The sequence below is a fragment of the Acanthochromis polyacanthus genome, chromosome 17 (genome assembly GCF_021347895.1).
Source record: "Acanthochromis polyacanthus isolate Apoly-LR-REF ecotype Palm Island chromosome 17, KAUST_Apoly_ChrSc, whole genome shotgun sequence".
Taxonomy (NCBI): domain Eukaryota; kingdom Metazoa; phylum Chordata; class Actinopteri; family Pomacentridae; genus Acanthochromis; species Acanthochromis polyacanthus.
Genome location: NC_067129.1, coordinates 24,917,675 through 24,935,344, shown reverse-complemented (window position 1 = coordinate 24,935,344; position 17,670 = coordinate 24,917,675). Strand labels below are relative to the sequence as shown.

The window sequence follows — 17,670 nt, the reverse complement described above, 5'->3', positions numbered from 1 at the left end:
CTGCAAATGAAACAGGGGGAGGAGGGAAGCAGCCTTTACAGAATCAAGGCCCCTGTTGCCTTGCTGGGCATGTCTGCTGCTGTCGCAAGGCAGAGGGAAAAAAAGCAGCAGTGGATAAACAGACAAAGAGCTGCAGATAATTCCACTGAAAATACAGTGATGCTATTTCCTGCTGTTTTGTGAATTCATCAGGCCCCATGCCTGTGCCACTAGTGATTTCTAAATATATGCAGCTCATCTGATGTAGATGTGTAAACTCTGTGTAGGGTTATGGATGGCTGTGCAGACAGATTGTTTGCTCTCAGTTCTCTGTGGTCCTGGTGGGAGGGATCTGTCAGCATCGTCTTACATTATTTTCCACATGAGCTTTAATTGAGTTCCCAATTACGATGCTGGTCCGCTTGTCTTGGGCTCACCGCTGCTGCTGAATTGACCTTGCATTTTTGCAAGGGAGTGCTGTTGTGTATTCAGACCAGCCGGCCTGTTAGGCACACAGACAGTGAGGCAGACTTCTCTCAGGCCCTGCTCCTGCAAGACCCTGCTTAACAGGCATCAGGCTAACACACTTAATACTTGGGAGGGGAGAGAAGGCTTAGCTCCAAGCTCTCATTGCAGCTGACATTGTATCAGGCAGCGAGACAAGGCCAAACTGCTGCAGCCTTATTAGCCCTGTCTGCATTGGCTTTACCTCAGCCTGACAGTAATGTTCAATGAGAAAGGTTGCTTTGTAATTTAATGGAATGGGTGGTAATAACCAAAACACAGAGAGCCGTCTCCCGCTGGTGTTTTCCCAAAGCTCGCCTGGCTGCCTGAACAACAGAGGAAGGGGCACAGAGGAGGCGCTTGCAGTAGGTGGAGCTCTTGTGTTGGATTTTGATGTTGGAGCTTGATTCACCTGCTCGTGAAGGACACCACAGCTGCCTCTGCACACATCCTTTTCAGATGGTGCTTATGCAAAATGCAAATATAGTATATAACAAGAGATTTACAAGCCTTCTGTATACACACGCAGGCCCAGTCATATAAACACTTAGAACACATTTTCAGCGTAGAGCTAATTGACAGCTCTTGATGGGTGGTGCAAACACCGCCAACTGCTTGTGTTTGCATTAGACCTTATTAGAATTGTAATGAGATCTTATGTTTTCAGCTGGTAATGGTTGTGTGTACGCGAGGATACACGCGCTTTATTTATTGCCTACAACCCAATACTTTCTCCTCACACTCCCTGGTACCTACATGCAGTGGAACAAACGTCCTCCCCCACAATTCCTCCCTGCTCTGCCTGTTTTCCCTCCCCCTCTCTCCTCTCTCTCTCTCCTCTCTCTCTCTCTCACCACATATTCCGCAGGCCCTCCATCTCTCCGGCCTGTCAGCGTGCTTTTTCATTTGGCTTGTTGCTACAGGGGGCTCGACGCTGGCAGATTACAACTCGGCAGCCAGTCATTTTCGATTTATCAGAGCCCCCTCCCTCTTGCCTCCTCTCCTCTCCCCCCCCCTCACCTCAGCCTGCCACACTCACTACGCTCACCGGCATCAGTCCAGACACATAGCAATTCCTCATCCCACCACTGCCGAACACACCTCCACCCTCCCCGCGTTCCCTTCCTCCGTCCATATCTTCCTCCTTCGATCAGTGCAGAAAATTTAGCTCACAAGCCCCAAGACAAAAAAAAAAAAGAAATATTGTGGCAGTGGAAGCATTTAAGTTAGAGGCAGCTCGAGCTGTATTATTACTTAGGCCTCTGTCACTGTGATGACCCGGGAGAGTGGAGGATATCGATCGCATGTCACATCAAGGCATTCAGCAGATTGCATTGACAAAGCTTGTCGGGGCCTTTAATAGCGAGGTTAGCAGCCTTGGCTGGGACCCAGGAGAAAACTCTAACTGTGCCCCTTTCATGGTGGCTTTTAACCATTCGCTGGGTCCAGAGAGTGGATTGATAACAGTAAGGAAGTAATTTTACTCTCATAATAGCCTTCCTGTGGTTGACATTTGTGGCCCTTAGTCCCTGTAAAAGTGCCTGTCCAAGTGCAGGAGAAAGCAGGCCAGCATTGTCTGGCTGCTTTTTGTGACAGCAAATGGCTCTACAAGAACAAAGACATGGTACACGAAACAAAGCATGGTGGAGAAAAAGAAAAAGGAGGGTGCAAAAAAATCAAAAGGGGTGAACAAGTGTGATTTATGAGTTGAAGGAAGTCCATTACTCGCTAGAGGAAACCCAGACCAAAACACAACAGAGTAAGGGCATGGCTTGCAAAGAAGGGTCACGGAGTAATTCTTTTGCCCTGCCAAGATCATTGATAGCTGCTGAAAACACTACTTGTCAGAGGAGGAAAAAACTGACAGGATTTCGATCTCACTGTAATTCTCAACATAAATAAGCACACTAAACCACCTAAATAGTCTCCCTTTAAGCCAAGTGATGTGGAACTAGGCTGAAATGTAACAGGTCCCCTGTGTGTTGTAATTTGCCTTACACACATGAGGGGAAGCTATTCTACAAGCAGCGTAGTCATTACTGGATCCTGTCAGGCCTTTGGTGGCAGGTAGCTATTCTCAGTGCTGAGTACGCCTAAATCATAATGCTGGGACAGATGTGACTTCTTTTATTTCCACTGTCAAGCTGTAACATTGGATAAATAAATCTGTTTATATTTTTATATAGTTGGAGTTATAAGAAGTTTAAAGAAAACAGCATGACAATGTTCCATCTTGTTTAAAACCATCATTCATTGAACTACGAGTATGTGTCCTAGTTACTGTGCCTTTACCGAGGCTTTTCAAGTAGGAACTTTTCCAGTTTCCAGAGTAGTTCCAACTTTTTAAGGGATTTGTTGAAATATTTTTGAGTTGCAAACTCAAGTAGACAGTTTTACTCTGATACATGAATAGATATATACACATATACTCACAGACCGGTGAAAATAAAAGATATATTGGCTACTTACGAGGAAGGATCATTGCGAATCAATATATCATTCTGAATGATTGTTTTTCCTGTGATGAAGCATTTCTATGTGATGCATTTACCTTTTGAATTTATTCCCGGTACATACCAGTAATTTCAAGGCTAGTCAGTCCCTCCAGGAATTCGCGATGTTGTGATCGCACGAATTCACGCGAAAAATCAACCAACCTCCGCGAATTTTGCACGGCCTTGCAATTTTGCCCAATCACCGCAACTTTCTCACAATTTGGCCCGCCTTCCGTGAGTTCCACCAATCATAGCAGCTCCCAGCACAAACCTAATGCGCGTACGTCACCGAATTCACTTCCTCGTTTATGGTTTGAAGATGCAGACATGTGAGATACTAATGTCTCTCATATACCAGCAAAAATTACTGCTGAAGACCGTGATAAACAATTAATTCACTGATGTTCTTCACCAAAGCGGAGCTAAACTGTTTTAAACCCGTGCAATATTGTGGTGGAATACAAAAATAGAAAAAAAATCAGCTATTGATACACGCTTTTTTTAAAACACGAAACGTATTAGAACGGCTGAAATGAGCGGACAACAGACCAGACAAATCACCATGATGGAAACTGTTGCATCCAGATCCTTTAGAGCACTGAAAGAATGAGGTAAATTAGATTAATTATTCCACTAAAGAACACGCGGAATATGTGACGATCAGCGTGTGAATCCTTCCTCTGTTACCAACATCACTCAAAATGGACTCAGAGATGTGAATGAAATTCTCAGGGTCGGTCAGAAATGACTCAAGGACCAAATGATTAGACTTCGGCAGTGATACGGCTTAAAGTTTGGAATCCACGGATTTGTTAAGAGTCATAGCAGCACGGCGTCTGATAGCGGCACGGTAACCATGGCAGCAAGTGAACGCTACCTCAGCAGCCTGCTGACAGTCACATGATTGTGATCCTACAACAAATCTACCACTGTGGACGTATCGGAAATGACACAAGGAACAACTGATTAATTATGTGGGTGTTTCTGAGTCCCATCAATTCCTGTCGCCTCCTGCATAGTTAGGTCACGTCATATTAAACCAGTATCTGGCTGCTGCTAATGTCCCACCATGGTGTGCCAGCTTTTGTGGAAATGGGTTGGGAGGTTAAATAATTATTTTGGAATAAATATTGTCAATTACAGCATTGAAACATGTTCGACAAGCTGGAAAAATGCAGCTTTTTAGCAATTGTCACTGTCTCCCGCATTTCATCACAACAAATAAGCTAAAAGATCGCAACTTTTATCGCAATTTTTTAGAAAAGCTGCCGCAAATTCAGGCATTTTCGGCCGCAACAATCACGAAAAACGCCTGCGAAATCCTGGAGGGACTGGCTAGTAATATGTCATTTTTTTTCAATTCATCTGTTCAAATGGCATTAAAAGTAATGCATAATTTAGTGCAAGGCGCTTTGAGTGACAGATAGGTATCATCACAGGTTGGTCAATGGCCAATAGATATTTGCATAGCCCAGCGGAAATCCAGTTACGCTCAACCCCTTTGCTTATTTCTAAAATAATCAGTAGTTATTCTGAGTCAAGCTGAGAGCCACTACACTGAACTAATTTATTAGCACTACATTGACACTGAAAAGAGGTAAATGAACTCCATCAGTTTCATAATCAATTGTGGTCCCATGTTGTTCCATCCCAGAAGGTTCGATCATGGAATATTCCATCAGTCACTTATGTTTGGATTGATCATATGTGCTCAACACATAAAACAATATTCATAACAGCGCTGACACTGAAGAGATTCAAACATTGCTTTCTGTAAGATCCCTGGCCTGCCTGCTGCTTACTAGTCCACTGAGTGTACATCCAGGCTGTATTTTTATGAGCAATCAGATGAAAAGGAATTGGGTACACGGTCAATGTACTGCACTGTAATGTTAATGGACAGTATTCTGCCGACATTGTGGCTTAATGGTGCATCTTTCATCAGAAGAGTACAGTTTGTTGTTGCATTACCTCTGAGTTATTTCTTGCTCTGAAATCCTGATTATTTCAATTAAAATCATGTTGTTTGGCTGTATTTTTGTTGCCCTTGGCTTTATGCTGTTTCCCATTACCAGTCTGTGAAAGCAGCCAGAGCAGATGTTTACTAGCAGACTCCTCACGAGCCAGGCAAACTCAGGCCTGCTATTAATATGGTGGGACTGTAGTGCTGTCTTGTTTTAGACTTGATAACGGCAGATGTGAATTTTGAGGAAGGTGGCTAAATGAGGACGTTACAGCAGGGATTAGTGATAACGGTGCTGACCTCAGGCAGGCACACTGGGACAGCCAAATAGGAAATGTATATCCTGCCATCAGATTTTACAGCCTCCTCTAATCCCCAATAGCAGTGCAGATGGAGCCAAATGCAGGTAAGGTGAGACGTTATCATTCTTGTTGGTTTACACCAGCGTTCCGGCCACAACACAGTACTTGATAGGCACGGCTTGCCTAAATCACTAAATGGTATATCTGCCAGCACACAGAGATGAACTTATGACCCCATGACCTTCACTTTAAACATTTACTGGGTTATTAGATATTATAATGGGATGGAAACTACTCCAGATATCCAAACAGCTATTCAAGAGGTCATGGCACTCAGAAAAATTTGGATTGGGGCTTTATAATGTTTAATGACAGGTAGCACAAACACAAGTGCTTAAGTTGTTTCATAAGAACAAGGTTGCTTCACCGAGTATTTCCATGTCATTTGAAAGAACTTTTTACACTCATGTACTTAATTAAAATAATTATGGACACATTTTTTTAGATTGTCAAATTTTAAGAAAGAAGTAGCTTCATTGTTAAGTAAAATGAGGAGAGGGCAATTTCTTAAGCTACCTCAACTTGATTTAGTTTTAATTCAACTATTGCAGAAATTGCTTTTCAACAGGAGTTTAAATTACACAAAATATTAAGCTGATGCAATTATCAGCATTATTATGTCAACTCCAACTCATGGAAACATTGTTCGCAACTGAAAAAGGTTTATCTAAACTTCTAAATTCAATCTTTTATCTTCCCATAATTGCATTTTAACTAAGGGGTGGGAAAAGGTCCTTTGAATGACTATATAAAGTGTGACTATGAGCATTCGTTAATCACTGCAACATGACTTTACATGAGTGAATGATGTAATATTTTCCGAAGGAAAATGAATGGATATTAGCTCATGCAACCTTTAAATGTTAATATATGTACATTAGTCAGTTAGTGCAACCTTTGCTTTATTTGCTGCAATTGGCAAAGTTCAGTCATTCTTTCTGTGTTGCTTTGGAGTGATGAATTTAAATTACATGTTTATTGAGTGGCTTGACAGGATTTGAGTGGAAATATCATTTAATTAATCTCAAATAGCTTATAAGTTTTCCTAGCTTTATTTACTGGCATTACTTTCCAGCCAGTAGTTCTTTCCATGCCCCAGGGTTAGCATAATGACACAGCTATGACCTATATAGGTTGTCTTGCTTCGTCTACAGTGCTCTGCCATATTACAACTGTTTATATCCTCTCTCTCCTTGCAAAGGGCTCTGCTTCTTCTTTTTCATAGCAACGTGTGTCACAACGAGCTCTCTGCTGCTATTCTGTAACATAAAAAAGCTCTCTTTCCATAAACTAGAAGCATTTGTCTATCATATTACCACCACACATGAGCCTCACACAAGGCTTGACCCAGTGTTAAGTGTCTGCACTAAATTTCATTGCCTCCATCTACTGGAAGGCTTGCCCAATATACTGGCAGTGAATTCCTGGAGGAAAATAATGGCAATAAAAAAGAGAAATGATAGCCCCTGCAAGCCGATAGGAGAGGGCTTTTTCTCTGCTTTTGTCTTTTTTTCCATACCTCTCTTTATTGAGGCTGCCCAGCTCGGGGAGCTGTGATTTGCACACTGTCTGTGACTTTAGTTGGATGGGTGTTTGAAAGCCAATATTGAAGTAACGACACCGTAGCAGATATTGAAGAGCTGGGGAATCGTGTAATTAATTGCATGCAAATTACTTTGATGAGTAGCTATGTGTTTGATGAGCACTCAACTGGGCAGCTTAAGGTCTGATACTTTTTACAATGCATTGTGGGAAGAAATCTAGTAACAATATTCATCGGTCTGCTTGCCGCCTGCTGTACATGAGGAATGTTGGCGCTCAGGGAATTGAAGGTGCGTAAAGTGGGCAGGAAGGTTAATTTTACTGCCACGCTGGGCTACTATAAAAGATGTTCAGATATGATCTGAGAGAGTAGAGGTCTCCCACTGCTCTTATATCTCCCCCCAGCCCATCACCACCACCGCACACTTTTTTTTCCACCTGCTCAGTTCATTATTAAATCTGGGAATTGTCCCCATAACTCAATCTACCAGACTAACAGCATTATATGACCATTTGTGAGAAGGGTGATTGCGACGCAAGGCCAGAGGATGGATGTTAAAAGCATATTGATTTGTCTGTAATGTCGTCATAGATCAGAGATTTATGGCAATATATAAATGCAGCCGCAAGCTCTAGTAGCTCCAGCCTGCGGTGGAGGAAATGGAGTCCTTAGTATGACTGATGAGATCAAGACAGTGCTCTCAACGGCGTTTTACCCCTCCCCACCCCCTCACCCATATGAGTCTCCATTTCCCACTCCTCCTCAGGATGCTCTCACCCTGCGGCTGCTGTGACTAGTCCTCAGTGGCTCCGTATCTTTGCTTTGGCTTCACATTCCAGCACAGTGGCTAGAAAAGTCTCCTCTGTGGCCTGAGATTGGTTGGAGTGGGGTGCGTTCGGCGTCCCTGATCTTTCCACTGCTGGAAAAATGATGTCTGACAGGGTGCGCAAAGATCGTTGCTACACAATGATGCAAGAGGATTGAAAGGAATGGAAGTTGTCCATGGTTACATACCTAGATACTAGCACTGGCTGACTGCGAGTGACATCTCACCACAGGCTACCGTAGGCTTGAGGATAAACATGCCATGTATTTTTAATATGTCGTTGAGGCACAGAGATGAAAGAACATGTGACATCCATGCTTCAGCTGCAGAGATAAAAAGAGGTATTAAGAGTTATTATCACACTGTGTGCCTGTGACCTCTTTGCCACACACAGAGCTAACAGTAAACAAATCTGGGGCAATGGAAGCCAAGCGCTGATGCCCAGTGACAGGCTGTGACCGAGGGTGGCAGAAGGGGTTATGGCTGACGAGAGGGCCAGGCGGGGCTCCTGTCTGTGGCAGTTAAAGCAGCTGGGCCTCAGAGCCAAGCACAGGGTCAGAGCCAGGCCACGCTGGTGGGCTCGCCCACACAGCCACTGTCAGGAAGATGACGTAGGCCCTATGTCAGCCCTATCTTACAGGCAATGATGAACCTCAGCCCTATTTCCAACATAACAGTTTGCCAGATAAAGCCAGCTGTGAGTTAATAGGCCCAGCAGTTTCCAACTGCTGCTGTCGACCAGCCCAAGGTAGTGTTTCGAGATGGGCACACTGTGAGGCTGATGTGATGTAGAGGCTGGTAGGGACATAATTAGAGATGCTTAATGTGGTCTAATGTTTGGCAATAGTGTGTCCTAAGGCTATGGGAGTGCGTTAGCATAAAGTCGACAGAAATTCTTTAAGTTGTTCATTTTAACTGCTCAGTCGTGAAGCTCCCCAGCACTTTAATAGCCCCAGTATATAGACCTCTGAAGGTAGCATAAAGGAGATATTCAAAGTGTAGTCAGTGGAAACTGAGGGGATTTGACAGTGCTGCAGGAAATAGACAATTTATTATCAGCAACAGAGCCTAGGTAGTGGATTATCTATAAAACTTTCATGGTTCTCCCTTAGTGGGCAAGCAGCCATAAAACTTCCCAAATGAGGGACTTGTTAATTTACTTGTTAAAGCAAATTAAAAATTTATAAGCGCTTTTAGGTAAATGAGATCCTCTTTCATTGCTGGCCTAGTGGGATTCTCTCTGCCAGATCCTGAGAGGACAGGTTAGCTGTTGTGAAAGCCGCAGAAGAACAATAAAAGCCGTTAAATTGTTCCAGGTTTTATTACCGGCCGAGCTCCACAGCTGCTGTTGCGGCGTAACTAAGGGAAACCAGGAGCTGATGGCTACGAATCCCACTGAGGCCAGTGGAAACTGAGCCAGTTCTCTCTCCTGTCTCCATTTTTTTTTAGTGAGATGAAGGATGGGGGTGGGGTGGAGTTGCTGGGGTAGGTCGGTTGTGTATGGCTCTGTTTAAAAAGGCCTTTGTGGTTAGAATGTTAGCAGGCCTACTTTTGTGCTTGATTGCATTGAGTCTGTAGTGCAGCCCTTGAGAATAGGTCAATACACTTGTAAAATTCCACCATGGCAATGGTGAACACTTTTTAGTAAGTGAGAAAATAATGACTCCACATGTTCAAGAGAATGTTGTAATGGTTGTTTAATATAGTTTTCAGGTGAATAGTGATAAATGAGATATTTCATTATTTTCACTCTGATCTTGGTATGCATTTCTAGGCGGAGCTCTGAATCCATTTAGTCTGTTTCTTTCTACTGTCACTGTCAGCGTTACTAACAGCATTACTGAAAAAATCAGCACTCCAGATTGATTTTGTCCTTTTTTTATGAAATATTTGCTTTGTAAAGACATACATCATGCTCTTCCACATACATCTCCGTATCCGTATTATAGGAACAAACCTCATTCAGCAGCACTTAGGATGAGTCTATGTGTAAAGATAGCTGTTTATTTCAGTCCGAACATTATCACACACTTTGTAAACTAAGCTCCTTCAGCTTTTCCTCATTATGCAATGGCTAACTGATATTCAAGCATGTATGAGTGATTATATAGTAAGTTTCATGAGTAGAACTGATCTTTGGTCAAGGCCAGTAAAGAAATGTCTTTCCTCTGGTACTTTATTGGAAATCCATACCAGAGCAGAGCTTTGAAGAGGAAGTCATTAACAGATTATTTACTTCTGTATAGATAACTATCTCCTCTTACTATTGGCGTATTTTCTGCATTGTTCACATAAGTATTGTGTAGGTCTTAGTTCTACGTACACTACCAGTCAAAAATTTGGACAAACCTTCCCACTGATGATTGTTCTTAATTTTCATGACTATTACATTGTAGATTCTCATTGAAGGCATCAAAACTATGAATGAATACATGGAATTATGTAGTAAACAAAAAAGTGTGAAATAAGTCAAAACAGGTTTTAGATTTTAGATTCTTCAAAATAGACACCCTTTGCTTTTATTACTGCTTTAGACACTCTTGACATTCTCTGGGTGAGCTTCATGAGGTAGTCACATGAAAGGATTTTCACTTCACAGGTGTGCTTTGCCGAGGTTGATTTGTGGAATTTCTGGCCTTCTTAATGTTGTTGGGACCGTCAGTTGTGCTGTGCAGAAGTCAGGCTGGGCCATGTTGACAGCCCTATTTAACGACTGTTAGAATCTATATTATGGCAACAACCAATCAGCTAAGTGAAGAGAAACGACAGTCCATCATTATTTTAAGAACTGAAGGTCAGTCTGGAAAACTGCAAAATTTTGAATATATCCACAAGCACAGTCGCAAAAATTATCAAGCACCGCGACAAAACTGGCTCACATGAGAACCGCCCCAGAAAAGAAAGAGTAGTCACAGTCATAGCACAATGAAAGATTGCTATTAAATGAAACCAGTAGATGTTCGATAAAATCTATCTGCTCTGACTCGACAGATAATATAACAATTACATTTCCTTCATTATTGTCTGTGCGTTTCCCAGGACATTTTCAACCTATGAACACATGAGCTGTGCCCATTTTTACTCCGTCCACAGCATCCTTGATCCACAAAAGTCCGAAGAAATAATGAAATGACAGTCTTTTCTAGTATTTGATGTATTGTTGATGTCCTATTCATCATGTTTTTTCATCCTTGTGTGTGCAGAGATATTTTGTAAAGCGATGGTCATTTGGACAGAATATTTCCTTAAAGTGAAGGATGAAAATATCCTTCTAAAAAACAATCTATTTGTGACTACAAGGTCATTATCTTTTGTTGATATCCAAGAATGGGCATTGTGTTTTCATGAGCAAATTTTGTGTCCTGACAGTCCGAATAGACCTTGTTTTTATCCTCCTGTGTGTCATATTAATTCGATTCAAGGTTCATGATGGTGTGATGGACTTTCATAGTCCCACAATGATTTCAAATCCTGGTAACATGGCCAGTCAACACCACAATTTGTTTTAACTTTTTGGGGATCATAGCCAACATGCATGGGCGAACTGCCGCCCCACACCATTTTGAATGGTGAGTAAAGCCATTCTGCTTGTAGCATCAATATTTAAATCTTGTAGTTGATGAATTACATCTAGGCTTCTCACAACAGAGATGGGGCAGCCCAGTACTTATTCGTTGTTCTTCTTCTGTGTTTTCTCAATATCTCTTTCAGAGGCCAATTTAAGTCTCTCTAATTTAGGTACATTGGCCTCTCTGATGAGGTCATAGAAAATTGTTGCACCATCGTTTTTGCAACTGACATGTTGGAGTATAATTTCAGTCTTAGTGTTTGGGTTGGGACCAGATGTCAGTACAGAAGCGAGGCACATTCTATCTGACCCAGCAAGTATCTTCATTTATATCATGTAATTCTATTAGTTTCCAGAAAGATCAAATTATGGAGGAAGAGGAAGGATATGGATAACTTTATTTGGACTAAGAACTCTTCTTGTCCATCTTTGTTTTACAAATCAATAAAATAATAACTGTAATAAATCTCCCATCTGCTTTTAACCATGTCTAAAAGAACAATAGAAACAAGGGAGAGTGAGGTGAAGGTATGATCATACAGCCATCATCATCTCATCATAATCCTTGTTCCAGTTCACTTTATTTTTTTAAATTTTATTTTCTGGTTTGTGTCAGGGCCACTGATATTGCATCCATTTTGCTTTACACGCTGAGGAGCAGTTGATTACATCAGGTACCAACTCGTTGCTCATGGAAAATCAGGGTATCTTCTAGTAAGTCTGTGACTCTTGTCTTTAGACATGAGCATCAGATAAGCTGGATACGGCAGAGAAAACTGCACATCTTTCTGTTAAGACCTCCCTTACAGGGTAAATGCCGCCTCTCTCTTAGAGATTGTCAGAGAATGTCGCTGCTTCTTCATTTCTTCATCTGATGTTGTCCAGCTCAACATGCCACCTCCCAGTCACAGTATTGGCAAAAGCATAAAATGACTGCCTGGTTTACCCGATGCAGGCTTGGGTCCTGGGCGTGGGGTGAGCTCTGTCCTGGTGTGAGGGAAATGGACAACCACTGTAATTTAGATACAAAAGAGGTGGGGTCTTTACTGTTTTCACATCTTTCTGGTACATTTAAGATGCATTGATTACATGCAGTCATGGAAAAAAATTATTAGACCACCCTTGTTTTCTTCAATTTCTTGTTCATTTTAATGCCTAGTACAACTAAAGGTACATTTGTTTGAACAAATATAATAACAACAAAAATAGCTCATAAGAGTTTAATATAGGAGCTGATATCTAGCCATTTTCCATGGTATTCTTGAGAGTAACCAAAATCACTTAAGTTCTTACATCAATAGCAATGCATTGTACTGCCAAAAACAGTGCTTTTAGGCATTTCATGTTTTCTTTTCTGTCTGTTTTAGTCACATGATACACACAGGAGTTAGTACTTGGTTGCATAACCATTGTTTTTGATGACTGCAGCCATGCGTCTAGGCATGCTCTCCACCAGTTTCTGATATTGTTCTGCTGTCAAAGCAGCTCATTCCTATTGCATAAATTCAAACAAATGAGCTTTGGTTTTGGGCTTATGGTTCTACTTTTTGAGTTTGATGATTTTCCACAGGTCTTCAAATGTATGTAGATCCAGTGATGAAGCAGGCCAAGGCATGGTTCCAATGTTCTGGTTCTCCATCCAGGCTTTAGCTACCCTTGCCGTGTGACAAGGGGCATTGTCTTGTTGGAAAATCCAATCATTGGAGGCAGGAAAGAGTTTTCCAGCTGATGGAAGAAGACTGTTTTCAAGAGGGGCCCTGTGCATGACCTGTTTCACAATGACATTTGCCTTGTTCCACTCATATTGAAACAACCCCAGATCGTCACTGTTTGTTTTGCTGTAGGAGCAAGACAGTCTTGTTTGTCGGCTTCGCCAGGCTTCCTCCTAACTGCTAAGTTGGGTAGAGTAGTCATGAACTGAAAATTGAATTAATCACTGAAGAGAATCTTAGCCCAATCATCAACAGTTCAATCCTTGTGATCCTCAGCTGGGCTTTCCTCTGCCTTTCACTGATGAAGGGCTTCTTCTGTGCCTTGTGTGACTTCAGACTAGCTTCAAGAAGTCTGTTTTGAACTGTCCTTGTCGAACAAGTCACATTTCTCGACAGTGCCCTCTGGTCCCTGGAGGTCTGACGACAATTCCTGACACAGGACGGATGAGTGCATGGTCATCTCATGGGGTAGAAAGACATTTCCTGCCACGACCAGACAGCAATTTGGTAGTAGCATGTTCGGCTTGTTTTTTCTTGGTGTAATGAATGGCTGTCTTGGGGATTTTCAGTTTCTTTGCTTCCTGTTTCTCACTCATGCGAATTTCCAGCAGTGCAAAGATGGCTATCTTTGTGACTTCACATAATTCTATTGTTTTAGGCATTATGTGGGAGCTGACAACTTCTGAGTTGCGTTACGACTTTAGTGGTACCAGGCACTGAAATGAACAAGAAATTGAAGAAAACAAGGGTGGTCTAATAATTTTTTGTCTCTACTTTCCAAGTAAGCCATTCACAATTCTCCTCTGACAGCATGGTGAGGACTGGAGAGATTTAATGGTTTGATGTTGTCCTGCATAAGTGTCAGCATGTCTTGTCTAGATTTAGCCAGGTCTCTGTGTAGCACAATCATAGAGAAAGGGGATGTTATCATGAGACTGACTGTCTTTTTCCTTCCATGCATACTTGCTTTCTAAGATACGTAAATGTAGTTGTGGCTTGCTAGTATGTGTTGTTCTGTTTGGAGTTGCTCATTGCCGTTATTGTAGCTCACTTGTTAGTTTCTTGGAAAAAAGTTTGATCCCAAGGGATTTACGGTTCAAAGTGAATAGTGTTAGAGGAGCTCCTTCTGTCTGTAGCGCAGTAACAGTTTGAAAAGGTGCTTGTAACATAAGTGCAAGTGTCATTATATTGCTGTTGTTTTTGTGAGAAAGATCTAAACAAAATAGCAAATGATTTCTCAAACTTGCGGGCTGGACCATGCTGAGATTTTGCTGCTCTCTTCCAAAGCATCACACTGACTGCTGATTGAAAACAGTTGTTGATTCTCTACTTCAGTAAATTCAAACTGGTAAGAGAGACTAGGAATAAAACCTTCATTCCCTAACACAGACCAGATTGTAGGAAAACAAGACCTCGCTGCGTACAAATTAATGGCAGATGCACTTACTAGTAGTTTAAATGTTTCATTAGATGTTAATGTCTTGCTGTGTCTTTAATTGTTGTGAAATTAGCCTCTGGAATATTAAAACCATCTGTTTGTTATCTCCCTGCAGGGCCAGTTCTTAGCCAGGCTGAGCAGATACAGTAAGGTCATTAAATAAATGCATCTGTGTGCCTCAACCTGTGTCTTAATTAATGTCTTTATGTTAATGCTTCTGTGCAGCGCAGCAGTCTGGGCATCTGCACATGCACAGCTCATCTCTTTAGATCTCTGCTGAATGCAATAAAGTGTACTGTGTTCATTACAGAAGGTTTAAAACTGAAGCTGCGTTTAAAAGCCTATAAAGCATATAGAAAATGACTTGCACGCTGTAACAAGTGGGAGTGATCGGATCCGCACAGATCAGGTCACAGAGCCGGCCCCTGCACCCACACACATGGACTTTTCATTTAGATTTATCATCAGACAGCAGGTCATTAAATTTCAGCTTCACTGTTTGATGACACTGACCACCACAGCACCCTCCATTTGCTTAAGACTTCCATAAATCACACCATAAAAAGAAATGAATCCATCATCTGAACCTCAAAAATGGGAGAGCGGATGAAGAAAAAAAAACACAATTCTCTGAAGTAATTTAAAGGAGCTCAGGGGGAAATTAAAGGGAACAAGCTCAGGGATACGTTTTCAAATAGCTGTGTAATCAGGTCCCGAGCTATGTAATAGCCCTGAAAGATGAGACGCTCTTTATTGGAATGTCTTTATTAGACATGTTCTTCAGACAGAAATTTGTGCAAGATTTCTGATTTCATGGAGTACTTTCCCACTGATAAGCCAGGATACAGATGGTGTGATTATGTGGTTTCTCGACTGCACAGTGATACCACATTGATTAATAAAAGACAAATCTCTATATCTCTCTCACACTTGCCTGATTATATCCTTTGTGAGCCTACCATATATGAGTTCGGTTTTGGGCAGCACATTTTGATGGAGGAATCAGCAGCAGCTTTCATGGAGCGCTTGCTTTTTTCTTTTTTCTTTTTTTTTGCACATTCATAAATGCATGAGTGTGCTGGCATGCACTGCCCGTTGTTGTCAGGAGGGACACGACTGGTTAATAAATATTATAGGTCAACGTGTTTTGATGAAGGAGGTGCAGACTGGGGCAGAAACAGCATCCCTCGCCCTTTTTTCAAGGATCAGTTCACAGGCCAGGGTGGATGAGATATTATTCCCCCTTTCTCTCTAAAAATATGTAAAATCCCTTCGGATGAACTGGCATTTAGAAGAAGGAGAGAGAAAATGTGCCCTGTTTTTTGTGGGAATAGAATCTGTTGGAGGTAATTAGTGCTATCACAGTGCAGGGTATTGCTTCGCATGTGACCATGCACAGGATACTTTGGGTTCTTCCATGTTCTCCCCAGCCTTGTCTCAGCACCGTCTGACCACGCAGACACACATTCATGCACACAAATATTCAGACACGTGCACACAGAGTCAAACAGCCCCATCAGGCATTCCCAGTGCTGAGACTCTCTTATCACGTTCGGCACTCTGGTGAAACCACCCGCCTTCCACCCATCATGCAAATCTCCCAAGGAATAGGATTCCTTTCACACCGCTAATGGCTACAGAAAAGAGAACATTTTCATTTTAATTATCTGTTCAACTCAAGGGTTCTTTTGGTATTCCCCCACCTTGTGCCCTTTCATCACACTAAATGATGGCTGATACCTGAAAGGACAATCCTCAAGGAGAGGTAAAAAGAAAAAAAACGTATACTGTAGCTATGTCCCATTCCTCCTGTGCAGCAGAGGGAAGGGGAAGGAGAATGTGGAGAGTGCCATCATCTTCTCATCCAAGTCCTGTGTGTGCTCACCACTCTCTGCTTTTCCTATTAGGTGGCAGAGCAGCCATTTACTGCACTGTCCCATAAAGCCAACTTTTTATGTGCTTTGAAATGAAACCTGCGGTATTTGTCTGGTCTCGAAGAACCAGCATGGACATCAATCGCACACTTGGACAGGGAGCACATACCCCTCCTTCCGCTCAGTGTTGCACTCCCAAGAGTCTTTTATTGTTCTCCAGATTTTGAAGGGCCTCAGATGTTCACAGATTGGCACGTCCTCCTCTTTATTCTTGTCACTTTGCTGCATCCCGAACAGAGAATCTAGAGGATGACACTTGCTGATCTCCTGCTGCCTCAGCATGTGGTGTCTGCTTGGAAAGGATAGTGGCTCCATTTGAAGGTTCTGGAGGGGTCTTTGTCCCTGTTCTCTGTTTCGTGGGCTGAGAGGAGTTTCATACTGCGAGATCAGATGGCGTCTATCATTGGCAAGCGGAGTGATGGCCGCTGAATAGGCTCAGAAACATGACAGATTTACAGAGACAGCTCCTCAGCTCCTGCCAGTTCTCACATATTCATGAACCAATTCCTGTGGGATGCCATCTCTAGCCAGCGCTATCCGTGTAGAGCTATAAACTGCAGTGTTAACAGTTTTGCTTCATATTATTAACCCTTGGTCTCTTTGTGTTTTGTAGCTGAAACCAGGGCAGAACAACTGCAAGGACAGTGACAGCGAGAGTGTAAGTGGAGAGTCCAAGCCTTCCATCAGGAGCAGCTCCAGAGACAGACTGACAGATGTGAGTACCTTCACAAGCAAGCTCACTACTTCAGTGGGTCAAAGTTCTGCCAGGCTTATTCCAGTCTCTAACCGCTGGGGCGTCATCAACTAAAAATGTCAAAGTCAAACACTTGAGGTCATGATCATGTTGAGTTATTGTATTTAGCTTTTGGGTTCAGCTGGGACACAATAATCCAACAACCTATATTAGAAGCAGATATGAGGAGGATGAGAGGCTGGGCAGCAGTAATTGCACAACTGACTTCCGTAAAGAAAAGAAAGGACATGTTTTCGGTAGAGTTTAAAGTCCTACCATTGTTTAGAATGTTGCTATTCTTGAGAGAATGATCGTCAATTTTCTATTCCAAATTTTTTAAATATCTTGGTTACAACTGAAGCGGAAATATTTTACGTACGCACCCGTTCAAAAGTCTGGAGTCACCCAGACAATTAGATGTTTTACATGAAAACTCACATTTATATTCATGTGCTAACATAATTGTTTTCTCGTCATCAGTTAGCCATTCAGCACCATTAGCTAACACGATGTATCATTAGAACACAGGAGTGATGGTTGCTGGAAATGGGCCTCTGTACCCCTATATAGATAATCTATTAAAAATCAGCCGTTTCCAGCTGGAATGGTCATT

General features: G+C 42.1%; 1 protein-coding gene across 11 annotated transcripts in view; it reads left to right on the top strand.

Annotated features, from left to right (window-relative positions):
- The window catches only part of auts2a (activator of transcription and developmental regulator AUTS2 a), a 380,336-nt gene that overhangs the window by 164,661 nt on the left and 198,005 nt on the right, over positions 1–17,670 (top strand). For all 11 annotated transcript variants that reach the window (XM_051937874.1, XM_051937872.1, XM_051937870.1 and 8 more), the window contains one exon: positions 16,938–17,039. In XM_051937874.1, the coding sequence (XP_051793834.1) occupies positions 16,938–17,039 (102 nt within the window). The remainder of the gene's footprint in view (positions 1–16,937; positions 17,040–17,670) is intronic.